General features: G+C 45.1%; 1 protein-coding gene across 2 annotated transcripts in view; it reads left to right on the top strand.

Annotated features, from left to right (window-relative positions):
• LOC121271770 (transcriptional enhancer factor TEF-1-like) overlaps positions 1 to 17,457 on the top strand; it is a 76,279-nt gene that overhangs the window by 47,276 nt on the left and 11,546 nt on the right. For both annotated transcript variants that reach the window (XM_041178023.1, XM_041178024.1), the window contains exons 5-7: positions 158 to 220; positions 7,964 to 8,095; positions 16,751 to 16,815. In XM_041178023.1, coding sequence (XP_041033957.1) covers positions 158 to 220; positions 7,964 to 8,095; positions 16,751 to 16,815 — 260 coding nt within the window. The remainder of the gene's footprint in view (positions 1 to 157; positions 221 to 7,963; positions 8,096 to 16,750; positions 16,816 to 17,457) is intronic.

Here is a 17,457-nt window from a genome sequence, read left to right as displayed (position 1 = left end):
AGCTGGATGGTGGACTATAACTTTCACCTCCTGATTGACAAAACATTCCCAGGTGGTGACAGGAGGAATGTTATAATCACACTTTATTCCGCCATTTCATCCAGGTCACAGGTTAAACTCTCCCTTTAAACTTCATTCTTCTCCTCTCCCCCATTAGGTATCGAGTCACATTCAGGTACTTGCTCGTAGGAGATCGCGTGAGATTCACAGCAAGTTAAAGGTAAGGGCTCAGTTGCTCTGAAGGTTGCTTTATCTAGTTACCGTGGTGACATTGTGACCTTTAACCCTATTCATTAACAGCTGAAAGAATGATCCGGAAAGAACTTTGTGTTTAAAACCTTTTTTTGGTCCATAACCCTGCAGGTTACAGCAGTTGAGGTGAATATCCAGACACCTTTTAATAGTTGAGGGTTTCTGCCTCTCTTACCCTTCAGGTAGTGAGTTCCAGACCCCACAATCCTTTGGATGAAAAAGGTTTTCCTCATCTCCCCTCTAATCTTTCCACCAATCACTTTAAATCTATGCCCCCTAGTCACTGACCTCTCTGCTAAGGCAAATAGACCCTTCCCATCCACCCTATCCAGGCCTCCCACAACTTGGTGCATCTCAATCAGATCTCCCCTCAGCCTCCTCTGTTCCAGGGAGAACAACCTCCACACACCCTCTCTGGTGCAATTTCATCCTTTCTGTAATGAGGTGACTAGAACTGCACACAGTACTCTAGTTGTGACCTAACTAATGTTTTATATAGTTCCAGCATAACCTCCCTGCTCTTAGGTTCTATGCCTCGGCTAATAAATGAAAGGATTCCATATGCCTTCTTAACCACCTTACCGATCTTTCCTGTTACCTTCAGGGATCTGTGGACATTCACTCAAAGGTTTCTCACTTCCTCTACACCTCTCTATGTTCTCCCATTTATTGTGTGATCCTTTGCCTTGTTTGACCTCCCCAAATACATCACCTCACACTTCTCTGTGCTGAATTCCATTTGCCACTTTTCTGCCCAGCTGACCAGTCCATTGATGTCTTCCTGCAGTCTACAGCTAACCTCCTCGCTACCAACTCAGCCAGCTGAGGGAGGGCAGTATGTGGCAATCAGCAGGTTTCCTAGCCCATGTTTGACCTGATGACTTCATGAGGTCCAGAGTCGATGTTGAGGATTCCCAGGGCAACCCCCTCCCGATTATATCCCACTGTGTCACCACCTGCCAGTGGGACAGGACATACCCAGGGATGGTGATGTGTGGGCATAGTCATCCTAATGGAAACATACCTTCCAGACTGTGTCAGGCTGTTGCTTGACAAGTCTGTGAGACAGCTCTCCCAATTTGGCACTTGCCTCCAGATGTTAGTAAGGAGGATTTTACAGGGTCAACGGCTGAGTTTGCCATTGTCATTTCTGGTGTTTAGGTCGGTGCTGGGTGGTCCGTCCGGTTCCATTCCTTTTTTGTGACTTTGTAGCGGTTTGTTACAACTGAGTGGCCTGCTCGGCCATTTCAGAGTCAACCACGTTGTTGTGGGTCTGGAGTCACATGTGGGCCAGACCAGGTAAGGACAACAGGTTTCCTTGGTGAACCAGATGGGTTTTTACAACAATGGTTTCATGGTCCAGATTTTTTTATTGCCAACAATAGCACTGCGCCATCGCCTCCCCTTACGTACACCACATGCACCTTATATATTAGAGATTGTGAGATGAAGGTGAAGTTGGATGTGAGAAGGAGAATTAGAAGTCAGGATAATCGTCTTTGCTGGTCCCAGTTCAGATACTGGCTGTGCCTGAGCCACAGCTGCTCCAGCAACAGCTGCTCCAGCCACAGCTGCTCCAGCCACAGCTGCTCCAGCCACAGCTGCTCCAGCAACAGCTGCTCCAGCGATGGTAAGCGTTGTCTCCTTTACTGAGAGATGAAGATGTGTGGCCACATCAGTCCCCCCAGTTAGGCTCTGTTACCTCCAGTGCCACCTTGTCCCTTTTTTTAATCATTCGTGGGATGTGGGCTTCACTGGCTGGGCCAGCATTTATTGCCCATCCCTAATTGCCCCTTGAGAAGGTGGTGGGTGAGCTGCCTTCTTGAGCCGCTGCAGTCCATGTGGTGTAGGTACACCCACAGTGCTGTTAGGGAGGGAGTTCCAGGATTTTGACCCAGTGACAGTGAAGGAACGGCGATATATTTCCAAGTCAGGATGGTGAGTGGCTAGGAGGGGAGCTTCTAGGTGGTGGTTTTCCCATGTATCTGCTGCCCTTGTCCTTCTAGATGGTAGCAGTCGTGGGTTTGGAAGGTGTTGTCAAAGGAGCCTTGGTGAATTCCTACAGTGCATCTTGTAGATGGTACACACACTGCTGCTACTGTGCACCAATGGTGGAGGGAATGAATGTTTGTGGATGTGGTTCTAATCAAGCGGACTGCTTTGTCCTGGATGGTGTCAAGTTTCTTGAGTGTTGTGGGAGCTGCATCCATCCAGGCAAGTGGAGAATATTCCATCACACTCCTGAGTTGTGCCTTGTAGATGGTGGACAGGCTTTGGGGAGTCAGGAGGTGAGTTACTCTCTGCAGGATTCCCAGCCTCTGACCTGCTCTTGTAGCCACAGCATTTATATGTTTCCAAGAAAGGAAAAGTGCGGTGCAGTTTGTTTCGTGATGATGTTATGGTTGAATTCCTGCAGTGTGTGCAAACTGTGAGAAATATGTGTGAGGCTTGCAGCCGTGCTAAGTGCAGGAGGATGAAGAGAAGCTATGAATGTTGGGCATGAGTTGCTATTGGAGACTGTTGGTCAGTGTGTAAGGCTGATAGTGCAGTTTGGTGGGATATGGCATCTGAAGACCATTCACTGTCCTTGTCCACATGTGTGAGGTCATTGAACCTTTTGCAGCATTGTGTATCCAGTGAATTGGAGCCCTGGACAGGGTGGGGTAAGGGGGAAGGCATTAATTCAAAATGGTGCATAAGGAAATGCTGACCTACAACTAACTCTGGAATGTGACCTTCAACCTGATCAACTCATGGAAACCCTGAACAAAACCAAAAATACCTGGAAAAACTCAGCAGGTCTGACAGCATCTGTTGAAGGGTCATATGGACTCGAAAGGTTAACTGTGTCCCTCTCCGCAGATGCTGTCAGACCTGCTGAGTTTTTCCAGGTATTTTTGTTTCTGGATTTCCAGCATCCGCAGTTTTTTGCTTTTATCACGGAAACCCTTGGCGTCTGGCAATGAAGTGAGAAGTCTGCTCCTCTCTCGGGATAGAGACTTTGTGGGGTTAAAGGTACCTCAACCAGAATTTCAGAATATCTCTGAGAAGCTGAATATACAGAGAGGCAGAGAGACTCCACTCAATGTACAGATCTCTTCCTGGGGGAGAGGACTGAGAAAAACTGTTCTGAAGATTAAATTTGCGCTCTCCTTCCTTAGGCAGCCTGGTTCTTTGGTGTGTCTCTATAATTAGACAAACTCTATCCCCTGCCTCATTCTCTGGTGTAATTGAAGGTGATATAATCAGATTTCATTCCTTCAAAATGGTTTAGTAGTGTTTAGATGAAATGAAGAGGGAGGAGATGAGAAGGTATTTCCTTCATTGGTAAATGTTTTTTTAAAAGTGGCTAATCTTTTTACTTAGTTTTATTTTGAATGGACTGCCCATTTGGTGACTGGAATGGATGATAATCTCTCATTGTTTCCAGACAATCTGTATGATGAGCTCCTGGGAAGCACTTGTTTTCTGAACCAGCTCTTTTGCTTTGTGCTGATATCCTGTTGCTGTAACGTCTCGGGTTTGCTGCAATCCAAACCACCAGAGTTTCCCCAATGTCTGATTGCCATCAACCATCTGATTATTGAGAAAATTACCTGGCGATTACTCAAACAGGACACCAACAGCCTGTGTTTAAATCACCTGTTTCCTCATTTTTTCAGCCTTGTGATTGGGAATCATTTAGTTTTTCAGGTTCTCAATGAGTTTCTTTCAGCGAAACAAGATTCTGAACTTGGGTGTTGATCCCACCTCCCTCCTGTCCAATTGTGGACTTGGTGAAAGGTTCCCATTGTGTACACTGGCAGGGAGCACTGTGCACTGGAGGGGAGCGCGCGGGGGAGCACTGTGCACTGGAGGGGAGTGCTGTGCACTGGCTGGGGGCGCGCTGTGCACTGGCAGGGAGTGCATGGGAGGAGCGCTGTGCACTGGCAGGGAGCGCCTTGCACTGGTGGGGAGCATGCAGGGAGCGCGGTGCACTGGAGAGAGCACGCGGGGTGTGCTGTGCACTGGCAGGGAGTGCATGGGAGGAGCGCTGTGCACTGGCAGGGAGCGCCTTGCACTGGTGGGGAGCACGCAGAGAGCGCGGTGCACTGGAGGGGAGCAATGTGCACTAGCAGGGAGCGTGCGGGGAGCGACAAGCACTGGCGGGGAGCGCACGGGGAGCTCTGTGCACTGGCGGTAGGGGGGGTGGGGTGGTGGTGCCATGCAGCCGTGCACTGGTGGGGAGCGCGCGGGGAGCGCTATGCACTGGCGGAGAGCGCTGTGCACTGGTGGGAAGCGCTGTGCACTGGTGTAGAGTGACATGTAGTAACTGTTCCTGATTCCTGACTCTGCCACCAGCTAGTGTTTCCATGTTTGCTATTTGGAAAAGTACAATCCTTCTATTGGATTCCTCTGGATTGACAGCTGAATTCTACAGTTCCGTGTAAACACCAACTTCTTGAGATTTCCAGATCTGTGCAGTTCTCAGATGCTGAATTAATGTTCACATTAACTGGTTAGAGTGGAGTAAGTGTTTAGAAACTAGCTAGGAGATGTTACAATCTGTAATAGACTCAGATTGAGCATGATTCTGTTATCAGCATGAAGCTTAACTAGTGTTTAACTTGAAACACTCAATCACCAGGACTGCATCAAGCATGTTTTCCATTTCTTCTGTATACTGTGCTATTTACAGTGTGTTTGAAGCCTTTCTACCCTGTCCCTGTTCAGTGATCTCCGCTCTGATATTTTGAGGATAAGATCAGGCTCAACTATGACATCCACTGTAGTCAAATCGCTCTTTTGAAACTCGCTGCCAAGATTGGCTGATGAAGAAATGGGCAGTTGGTTAAGGTAATGGAGGGTGTAAAGAATAAAGAAGAGCCAGTGTTTCTTGTAAAGTTTGTAAAGTCACCCTACTTGCAGGATTCCCTCAATCTGGTCAATTCATGGAAACCCTCAGTGTCTGACAACGAAGTGTTTCAAGCTGTGCTCTCTGGCTGTATGACTGCTGTAACCTTCCTCCTCTGATTTGGCTTTAATTACAGGAGGCTATTGATTTGGGTGCACTTTAACTGCAAACTGGCGATGGGCACCATTAGAACTCTTTAAACCATCAAAGTATTGTTTCTGTGCTCTTTGTGATGTGAAACACTTCTCAATACATCTGGACCAGTGTCCAGTGGCATACCACAGGGGTCTGTGCTTGGTCCCCTATTATTTGTCATTTATAGATGACTATGTTGGGGGTAGGATTAGTAAGTTTGCGGATGACACAAAGATTGGCCAGGTGGTTAACAGTGAGGTTGAGTGTCTTGGGCTACAGGAAGATACAGATGGGATGGTCAAATGAGCAGATAAGTGGCAGATGGAACTTAACCCTGAAAAGTGTAAGGTGATACACTTTGGAAGGAGTAATTTGACAAGGAAGTATTCAATGAATGGCATGACACTAGGAAGTTATGAGGAACAAAGGAACCTTGGCATGTGTGTCCATAGATCTCTGAAGGCAGAGGGGCATGTTAGTGGGGTGCTGAAAAAGGCATATGGGACACATGCCTTTATCAATCGAGGCATAGATTACCAAATTGGGAGGTCATGTTGGAGTTGTATAGAACCTTGGTGAGGCCACAGCTGGAGTAGTGTGTGCAGTTCTGGTCACCACATTATAGGAAGGATGTGATTGCACTGGATGGAGTGCAGAGGAGATTCACCAGGATGTTGCCTGGGATGAAATATTTATGTTATGAAGAGAGGTTGGATAGACTTGGGTTGTTTTCGTTGGAGCAGAGAAGACTGAGGGGCGACCTGATCGAGGTGTACAAGATTATGAGGGGCATGGACAGGGTGGATAGGGAGCAGCTGTTCCCCTTAGTTGAAGGGTCAGTCACAAGGGGGCATAAGTTCAACGTGAGGGGCAGGAGGTTTAGGGGGGATGTGAGGAAAAACTTTTTTACCCAGAGGGTGGTGACGGTCTGGAATGCGCTGCCTGGGAGGGTGGTGGAGGCGGGTTGCCTCACACCCTTTAAAAAGTACCTGGATGAGCACTTGGCACCGTCATAACATTCAAGGCTATGGGCCAAGTGCTGGTAAAAGGAATTAGGTAGATAGGTCAGGTGTTTCTCACGTGTTGATGCAGACTCGATGGGCCGAAGAGCCTCTTCTGCTCTGTGAGATTCTGTGATTGTTGTAAAAAAGGATGAGAGCCTTGGGAAACCATGATTGATTGATTGGTTCCCTCTTGATGTGATTGGACCTTCCTGTTTGAGTAAACATACTGGGATTGTGGCATCAGTGGAAAGATGTTTGGATAGTTCCATATTTACTGTTTTAAAGAGATTCAGATGATGACTGTTGTGTTACACCAAGAAATCAAACTCCATTGATGACTTCATCATCAATACTCTACTGTCCAGGACAAATAACTTCTTCACTTCTCAATTCCATTTGTCATTGTTGCCCTGCAAAATCATCATCACTTTCTGAGCAGGAGGGTGACTAAAGGAATCACCCCACAACAAACTAAAAAAATAAAAATGTGAGAGTTTGGAATATTACTTCATTTTGATAGTCAACAGTTGAATATCCAGCTGTCTCCACCAGGCGTGAAGTTTAAATGGAAATGCTGTAAGTCTGTTCAGAGTCACTTGGGCATGTGTGAGTTTACAGCCTGTGAGGACTCTGACACTTGGTTTAATTAATATTTAAATTCACACGGATAGATCCTCGCTGCTTCACAGTTCTATACTCAATGTTTTGTAGATCCCCAGGATAGTTTCTTCTCCTGTTAGAATATCTGGTTAAACAACACAATTGCAATTTGCGTGTCAGACAGGGCAGTTCCTCAATATTCAGAGAACGTTAGGAGCAGCTGCCATAGCAGGCTCCCATTACCCGGTGTACTGACATTGTATGTGTCTTAGTACAGTGAACATATCCTTCCGAATAGAGCTACATTGTGAATGGGGAACACATTTAATAATCGCTGTGCAGCAGCAGAGAATTCTCACTGCACTGTGATAGAACATATCCCTCACGGTTAACAGAACAGGTAAAACTGGTAGAAATTAGCCAGCTATGTCATGTAATTGATTTGAGCTGGAAAGCATCTTTTAACAGCTCAATTGCTCCTGAACAGAATATGACAGAAGTTGGTTTAGCAATGACTCATCTCTCTTTGTGTCTCTCAGTCTGGTGCACTCCCGCTCTCTATTCCTCCTGTGGCTGTTCGAGCTCTTGTTGTGCATACCAATTCTTCCTTCCCCTCTCTCCTCTTTCTACCCCATCTTTTCTTTCTCTCCTCTTTCCTTTTCTTGGTCTTTTGCACTCTCTCTCTCTCATGCTCTCTCTCCCTCCCTCTCTCTCTCTCTCTCCATAGTGCACTGTCACTCTTGGTGTTATGTTCATCCTCTGTATAATATTCTCTTGTGTTTGTTCTGGTCCTCACTGTTGTATCCTTCCTCCAACAATAAGTCTATGGTCAGAGCTACTCGGAACTTTCCACCCAGGCTCCAAATACCCCATCCATTCCTTTTCGCCGCATATTCACTTGGAAACCAAAATTAAGTCCACAGTATGATAGCGCAGTCTTTCCTAGAAGCTCAGCATTATGGAACATCTCGCCCACAGCTCACACAGACCCAGCAGCAAACACTGTTGGGGTTTAGTGGTCAGTTGGAAATGAAAGACTCCCTTGTAATAATTTGTTCCCTTTTCTCTTGTCCATAAGGATCAGTCAGCAAAGGACAAAGCACTTGCCAGTATGGCGGCCATGTCATCAGCACAGATCGTATCAGCGACTGCAATTCAAAACAAACTGGGCATGTCAAATATATCTCGTCCTTTTCCTGTGACATCAGGGGTAGGTAATGATTTTTTTTTGTTTGTTTGTTTGTTTTATCTGTGTGAGATAAAGTGAGGATGTTGTGCTAATTGTTGGCCCGGTCACTGAGATACTGCTTTCTGTCCTGTGTGTAAAGGGGCTACTGTATTTCATGGTGAGATTTTGATGGTAAAGTGAACTCGTTTACCGTGTGAAAGCTCATGGTCCCACATGGTCCCAGCACTCACTGAGCAGAGTGAGCCCTTTCTGTGTTTCAAGACCTATTTCAACGTCCACCAGCGGGAAAAGTGAATCAAGCATGGCTAATGAAAGAAGTTAACGATTGCTTTAGAGTAAAGAAAGCGGCTTTTAATGTTGCCAGAAAACGTGGGTAAGCCTGAGGATCGGGAGCAACTTAGAACCCAACAAAGGAGGACCATGAAACTGATAAAGAAGCAGGAAAGAGAATATGGATGCAAACTAGCAAGGAGTATAAAGGTGAACTGTAAAAGCTGCTTTAGGTATGTGAAGAAGAAAAGATTAGCTAGGATAAATGTGGATCCATTCCAGGTGGGGACAGGAGAATTTATAGTGGAGACTAGTGTTGGGTTCCTCCAACATGGAACTGAAACCCAACCTTGTATATATTTAAAAACTTTCTCATTATTATTTCTTATTTTTGTACCGGACTTTTCTGCTGAACACAAACAATTAATATTGCTGACCCTCTAGAAATTATCTCCAGCGGTCTCCGGAACAGGAGAATTCCCTACTCAGTTTTGGGAATGTTGCACCTCATTAAGCCTAAGGAGCTTCCCACAGACCACGTGGAACTGGTCAGACCAAATCCAAAGGGAGCTACAGGAAGGTCACTTGCATTTGATAAGCCAGCCTTGCTAATGGAGTCCGTGGGTCTGTTGAGACAATGGCTTCCCAAACCCTCAACATGAATAACACCCCTTTCAACCCATAATGGCTGAGATATTATCAGTCCTGAAACGAAGCCAAATTCCAGACGCTGGATAAACACCTTTTGTTGAAATCACTGTGGGGAAGGAAGGTCACATGACCCAAGACACTGGCCTTTTGAGCAGGTTAATATGAGCTTTCTGAGCTGTGCAGTCAGTCTGCTGTTTAACATCCAACACAAAAGCAAGCTCTGTCTATGGTGGACCTTTGACCCATCTAACCTGACTCTACTGGAAGATTTCATATTATCACCTATAGAACTGACGGCATCTCTGTGTGCCGACCTCATCTTACAACATCAACACCACCTGATAAAGCAAATCTTACAACACCGCCCACCAGTCAGCTGACCATCAAAGGCCTGAGAAAGACCTCCTGACTGGAATCTGCCCCTGAGACTCTGGAACTCACGTGAACCAGCATTCTGTTTTCCTGAGGTCTTTGTATGTAAACCCCCTTTTCTCAATCCCTCCTTTCACTATGGGAATGTGGAGTGGGACCTTGTGAACGCTCCTAATCACGGAATATGTAAATATGTAAAATAAACTAAACTTCTGAGTTAATCCTAACTCGAGTTTGCTCTTTTATTCATTTACTGGATGTGGGCTTAACTGGCTGGGCTAGCATTTATTGCCCATCCCAATTGCCCTTGAGAAGGTGATAGTGAGCTGCCTTCTTGAACCACTGCAGTTCATGTGGTGTAGGTACACCCACAGTGCTGTTAGGGAGGGAGTTCCAGGATTTTAACCCAGCGACAGTGAAGGAACAGTGATACATTTCCAAGTCAGGATGGTGAGTGACTTGGAGGGGAACTTTCAGGTGGTGGTGTTCCCTTGTGCCTGCTGCCCTTGTCCTTCTAGATGGTAGTGGTCGTAGGTTTGGAAGGTGCTGTCTGAGGAGCCTTGGTGAGTTGCTGCAGTGCATCTTGTAGATGGTACACACTGCTGCTACTGTGCACCAATGGTGGAGGGAGTGAATGTTTGTGGATGGGGTGCCAATCAAGTGGCTGCTTTGTCCTGGATGGTGTCAAGCTTCTTGAGTGTTGTGGGATCTGCATTCATCCAGGCAAGTGGAGAGTATTCCATCACACTCCTGACTTGTGACTTGTAGATGGTGGACAGGCTTTGAGGAGTCAAGAAGTGAGTTACTCGCTGCAGAATTCCCAGCCTCTGACCTTCCCTTGTAGCCACAGTATTTATGTAGCTCGTCCAGTTCTGTCTCTGGTTAATGGTAACCCCCAGGATGTTGATAATGGGGAATTCAGTGATGGTAATGCCGTTGAACGTCATTGGGCGATGGTTGGATTCTCTCTTGTTGGAGATGGTCATTGCCTGGCATTTGTGTGGCATGAATGTTACTTGCCACTTGTCAGCCCAAGCCTGGATATTATCCAGGTCTTGCTGCATTTGGACATGGACTGCTTCAGTATCTTAGGAGTCGCGAATGCTGCTGAACATTGTGCAATCATCAGTGAACATCCTCACTTCTGACCTTATGATGGAAGGAAGGTCATTGATGAAGCAGCTGAAGATGGTTGGGCCGAGGGCATTACCCTGAGGAACTCCTGCAGTGATGTCCTGGAACTGAGATGACTGACCTCCAACAACCACAACCATCTTCCTTTGTGCTAGGTATGACTCCAACCAGTGGAGAGTTTTCCCTCTGATTTCCACTTGCTCCAGTTTTGCTAGGGCTCCTTGATGCCACACTCGGTCAAACGCTGCCTTGACGTTAAGGGCAGTCACTCTCACCTCATCTTGAGATTTCAGCTCTTTTGTCCATGTTTGAACCAAGGCTGTAATGAGGTCAGGAGCTGAATGGCCCTGGCGGAACCCAAACTGGGCATCAGTGAGCAGGTTATTGCTGAGCAAGTGCCACTTGATAGTACTGTTGTTTCCATTACTTTAATGATGATGGAGAATCGACTGATGAGGCAATAATTGGCTGGGTTGGATTTGTCCTACTTTGTGTGTACAGGACATACCTGGGCAATTTTCCACATAGCCGGGTAAATGCCAGTGTTGTAGCTGTACTGGAACAGCTTGGCTGGGGGCGCAGCAAGTTCTGGAGCACAAGTCTTTAGTACTATTGCCGGAATATTGTCAGGACCCATAGCCTTTGCAGTTTCCAGTGCCTTCAGCCGTTCCTTGATATCACATGGAGTGAATCGAATTGGCTGAAGACTGGCATCTGTGATACTGGGAACCTCCGGAGGAGGCCAAGGTGGATCATCCATCCATTTCCTTCTCTAAAGGACAAATGTGAGAGGTTGGGAAGCGTTGATGTCCAAAGGGACCTGGGTGTCTTGTTCATGAGTCACTAAAAGCTAGCATGCAGGTGCAGCAAGCAATTAGGAAGGCAAATGGTATATTGGCCTTGATCACAGGGGGATTTGAGTACAGGAGTAAAGATGTTCAGCAATTGTATAGAGCCTTGGTGAATATTGTGTACAGTTTTAGTCTCCATATCCAAGGAAGGATGTACTTGTGGAGGTTTATCAGACTAATCCCTGGGATGGCAGGATTGTCTTATATGGCGAAATTGAGGAAACTGGGCCTGTATTCTCTGGAGTTTCAAAGAATGAGACACAATCTCATTGAAACTTACAAGATTCTTGCAGGGTGTGACAGGGTAGATGTGGATCAGATGTTTCCCCTGGCTGGTGAGTCTAGAACCAGGGACACAGTCTTAAATGACCTGCCCCTAATTCTGAGACTGAGATGGGGAGTAATTTCTTGACACAGAGGATGGTGAGTCTTTGGAATTCTCTAGCCCAGAGAGCTGTGGAAGCTCAGTCATTGAGCATCTTCAAGGCAGAAATCGATAGATTTCTGGATACTAATAACATCGAGATATGGGGATAGTGGGAAAAATGCGGTAGAGATGGATGAGCAGACATGGTCTAACTGCATGGTGGAACAGGCTCGATGGGCTGAATGGCCTACTCATGTTCCTATGTTCCTGTGTCCTATGTTCCTTTCTGGTAGATCAGGTGTTAAGATGACATATGGGACAATTTTCTTTCTTAGCAGAGGTGCAGGGTATAAGAGCAGGGTAATGCTAGAGTTGTATAAAACACTGGCTAGGACACAGCTATAGTGCTGTGTACACATATAGTGTACAATTGTGGTCAGCACATGACAGGAAGCATGTGATCAGACTAGAGCGGGTACAGAGCAGATTTACACAAGGTGCTGCCAGGAATGGAGAATTTTAGCCATGAGGAAAGATTGGATAGGCTGGGGTTGTTTCCTTCAGAACACAGGAGACTGAGGGGAGATTCGAGTGGGGTGTATAGAATATGTGAGGCCTTGATTGAGTGGATAAGAAGGGCCTATTTCCCTTAGCAGAGAGATCAATAATCAGAAGCGTAGGTTTAAGTAATTAAACATAGAAACAGAGAAACTAGGAGCAGGAGTAGGCCATTCGGCCCTTCGAGCCTGCTCCACCATTCAACATGATCATGGCTGATCTTCTTATCTCAATGCCATACTCCCGCTCTCTCCCCATACCCCTTGTCGCCTTTAGAGACCAGAAATCTATCTATTTCCTTCTTAAATATATTCAGTGACTTGGTCTCCACAGCTTCTGTGGTAGAGAATTCCACAGGTTCATCACCCTCTGAGTGAAAACATTTCTCCTCATCTCAGTCCTAAATGGTCTACCCTGTATCCTGAGAGTGTGACCCCCTTGTTCATGACCTCCCCAGCCAGAGGAAACATCAACCCTGCATCCAGTCTGTCCACCCCTGTCAGCATTTTATATGTTTCAATGAGATCCCCTCTCATTCTTCTGAACTCCAGTGAATACAGGCCTAGCTGACCCAATCTCTCCTCATACGACAATCCTGCCACCCCAGGAATCAGTCTGGTGAACCTTCGCTGCACTCCCTCTATGGCAAGTATATCTTTTCTTAGGTAAACTGCACACACTACTCCAGGTGTGGTCTCACCAAGGCCCCGTACAGCTGCAGTAAGACATCCTTGCTCCTGTACTCAAGTCCTCTCACAATGGAGGCCAACATACCATTTGCCTCCTTAACTGCTTGCTGCACCTGCATGCTTGCTTTCAGTGATTGGTGTACAAGGACACCCAGGTCCCTTTGTACATCAACATTTCCCAGTCTATCACCATTTAAATATTACTCTGCCATTCTGTTTTTCCTACCAAAGTGGATAACTTCACATTTATCCACGTTATACTGCATCTGCCATGTATTTGCCCATTCACCCAACCTGTCTAAATCACCTTGAAGCCTCTTAATATCCCTCCTCACAACTCACATTCTCACCAATTTTCATGTTGTCAACAAACTTGGAAATATTACATTTGGTTCCCTCATCCAAATCATTGCTATAGATTGAGAGTAGCTGGGGCCCAAGCACAGATCCCTGCAGTACCCCACTAGTCACCGCCTGCCACTCCAAAAAAGACCCATTTATTCCCTCTCTCTGTTTTGTGTGCTAACCAATTCTCAATCCATGCCAATATATTACCCCCAATCCCATGTGCTTTAATTTTACGCACTAACCTCTTATGTGGGACTTTATCAAAAGCTTTCTGAAAATCCAAATACATTACATCCACTGGTTCTCCCTTATCTATTCTGCTAGTTACATCCTCAAAAAATCTTCAGTAGGTTTGTCAAACATGATTTCCCTTCATAAATCCATGTTGACTTTGCCTAATCCTGTTGATATTTTCTAAGTGTCCTGTTATCGCATCCTTTACAATTGACTCCAGTATTTTCCCCACTGCTGATGTTAGACTAACTGGTCTGTAATTCGCTATTTTCTCCCTTGCTCCTTTTTTAAATAGTGGGGTTACATTTGCCACCCTCCAAACTGCCAGGACTGTTCCAGAATCCACAGAATTTTGGAAGATGACAACCAACACATCCACTATTTCACATACAAAAACAAAAAATGCTGGAAAAACTCAGCAGGTCTGACAGTATCTGTGGAGAGAAAGACAGAGTTAATGTTTCGAGTTCGTATGACTCTTCTTCAGAGCATCCACTATTTCCAAGGCCACCTCCTTTAGTACCTTGGGACATAGATTATCAGGCCCTGGGAGATTTATTGGCTTTCAGTCCCATTAATTTCTCCCGCATTATTGTTTTAGTAATACTAATTTCCTTCAATTCCTCCTCCTCACTAGACCCTTGGTTCCCTAGTATTTCTGGGAAATGATTTGTGTCTTCCTCCATGAAGACAGGACTAAAGTAGTTGTTTAATTGCTCTGCCCTTTCCTTGTTCTCTATTATAAATTCTTCTGTTTCAGACTGTAAGGGACCTACATTTGCCTTCACTAATCTTTTTTCTTTTTACATATTTATAGAAGCTTTTACAGTTCGCTTTTATGTTCCTTGCAAGTTTACTCTCATACTCTATTTTTACCCTCTTAATCTATCTCTTGGCCCTCCTTTGCTGAATTCTAAACTGCTCCCAATCCTCAGGCTTGCTACTTTTTTGTAGCAACTTTCTATGACTCCGCTTTCGATCTAACACTATCCTTAATTTCTTTTGTTGGCCACGGTTGGGCTGCTTTTCCTGTTGTGTTTTTGTGCCAGAAAGGAATGTATAACTGTTGCAATGCATACATTCATTCCTTAAATATTAGCCATTGACTATCCACCGTCATGCCTTTTAATGAAGTTCCCCAATCTATCTTAGCCAATTCAAGCCTCATACCTTTGTAGTTTCCTTTGTTTAGATTTAGGACCCTAGTTTTGGATCGGACTACTTCACTTTCTATCCTAATGGAGAATTCTATCATGTTATGGTCACTCTTCCCTAAAGAACCTCACACAACAAGGTTATTAATTAACCTCTTCTCATTGCACGATACCAAATATAGGAAAGTCTGTTCCCTAGTCAGTTCCTCGATGTACTGATCTAAACAATGTATGCTCCAGGAATTTATCCGCTACAATATTACTGCTCAATCTATATGTAGATTGAAGACACCCATGTAGCGTCCTTGTTACATGCATCTCTAATTTCCTGTTTAATGCCATCCCCTACCTTACCACTACTGACGAATTAGAGGGGAAATTGAGAAATTTTTCCACCCAGAGGGTGGTAAGGGGCCTGGGACTCGCTGTCTGGGCGCAGAGGCAGAAACACTCATCGGATTTTAAAGGAGGCTTGGATGTGCACTTGCATTGCTGTAACATACAGGATTAGGCTGCACGAACCAGCATGAACATGATGAGCTGAATGGCCACCTCCTGTACTGTAAATTTCCTATGTTTCTATATTTCAGAGCATATGCTGACTATAGACAGTCCTTCCAGCACCAGTTGAATTAGGAATGTGTTTCCCTTCACTGCCTCTTGCATCTCCCAGTCTAATATAATTACAGCAAGTGTCAGCCCTGAGATATACCCCTGTGATGTGCCCAATGCATCAAGCTGTTTGTAGCTGTGATTGCTGATAATTTTGGGAAGGTCTAGCTTGGAGTTTTATTAGAAATAACCCTCCCCACTTCCATTCCCTACCCTCGCATCTTCTCACCATCTACCCTAGTCACACTCAAAGTCCCAGACAGTAAATGGAAGTTGCTAGCTGCTTCAGATCTGAGGGTACAGCCTAATGCCTACTTTTTATGGTCACTCTTAAACCCCAAATTCCACTTTACTGTAGGATTAAAAAATAAACCAGCTTGCCTTCTGATGTTGGAGCCTCCTGATCTTTATAACTTGCACACCAGTGCTGCGATGCTTAGGCTGACTGCAACACTTGGCTTTATGTAACCTGTGTACACTGAGGTTACTTTAATCAAATTTTTAGTTTTTAGAAAGCTTCCATTTTGGTGCCATAGAGATCCCAAAGGTTGGTTTTGTGGCCCACGGGCTGGTCCAGAACTTCTTACAATCTCAATCGTTCAGTCAGTAGGTAGATGCTGGCTGAGGCTGTGGCAAGTTAGCCTACTTTAAGTTAAATTAAATACAAACAGGGTAAATTATTTCATTCATATCTTCAAAAATCTGGCTTTGTTATAATCTTGCTATTCGTATATTTCCTGCTTCCCTGGATTAAGACTTACCAGCTGTAAGCAACTAACTCTCCTACACAACCAAACAAACCTGTACTTAAAAACAGAAAACGCTGGAAAAACTCAACAGATCTGACAGCATCTGTAGAGAGAGAAACAGAGTTAATGTTTCCAGTCCATATGACCCTTCAGAGCTACAGAGAAGTAGAAATGTTGGCTACACTTCATTCACTTTAGTGTTTGAAATGTTACTGAGAATTAGATTGAAGTTGTCAGTAGGCTTGGGTTTATAAGGGATGCATTTCCCTAAATCCACATCTGACTCTTTTTCAATTCTATATATTGGCGGTACTGACTTTTCTTGAGTTTCTTTCATAAACCCAGCTCTGAGTGGGAGTTCAGGCTTTCTGTTTCCCCTGTATTGAGTTGAAAAGCTTTATCACAATTGGTCTTTAAATGGGCCATTTGATTTGATTTGTGCTGCAGTAACAGAAGGTGGATCTGTAAGGTGTGTCCAATCTCCTCACCAGATTTTCCTCACTGTGTTCCACCCAGGCAAGGAAATCTACCCATGTTGCGCTTTTGCTTATGACCAAACTAGTTGGCATCCTCTTTCAATTTGCTTTCAACCCCAGAAATGACCCTGTAGTGGGGTAGAGCTGATATGGAGACTTGGTGAATGTTTCCTTCTATTTATATCTTTATCTGTTTGTTCTCTTTCCACAGACTCCCGAGTTCTTTCAGTTTTGGCCAGGTGCTGTAACTTCGGAGGAAGCAAGCTCCTCACAAGAGTAGGTGCAGTTCTAGAGAGCAGAGAGTGTTGGAAGGGCCACATTCACAATTACACAACAACTTTATAAATACAGTTCAAAGTTCAGAAAGTTTAGGTTTGCTACCTGAACCCTGACACGGGATACAGCCTGAAATTCACTCACTGCCTTGGTCCTTTTTAATGCAGGGTTTTCCCCAGTTTAGTCTTTGCTGGGAGGGTTCTGTATGGCTCTTAAACTGTTTTTCCTACACCTTTTCTCCCTGCCTTCCTCGAAGGTGCTGACTTTCACTGGGGTACATTTCAGTTGTCAAACAAGATCTGCAACCTTATCCAGTGACCTTCTGTAGCAAACTTGGATAGATTATTTAAAAGTGGAGCATCTAGACCTCACCAAAACCCCTGTATGTATTTTCTAGCAGGATTGACTGAGTGATGATTCGAAGCAGCCTGATGTTTCCCTCCTCTAATCCAGAGGCACCAAAGTCCATAAGCAGTAACACAAATTCTGTACCATCGGAGTGCAGCCCAGACCAAGGGTGAAACTTATACGGCTCAACCTCTAGTCAGATTATTATTGTAGCAAATTACACCATCTGCAGATTTGATTGAATGGTTCCAGTGCAGAGGAGGTTATTTGGCTTGTCATGTCTGTGCCAGCTCT

This window comes from Carcharodon carcharias, chromosome 31, assembly GCF_017639515.1.
Source record: "Carcharodon carcharias isolate sCarCar2 chromosome 31, sCarCar2.pri, whole genome shotgun sequence".
NCBI classification, from domain to species: domain Eukaryota; kingdom Metazoa; phylum Chordata; class Chondrichthyes; order Lamniformes; family Lamnidae; genus Carcharodon; species Carcharodon carcharias.
The sequence above is the reverse complement of the archived record's forward strand: the minus strand, read 5'-3'. Positions and strand labels throughout refer to the sequence as shown.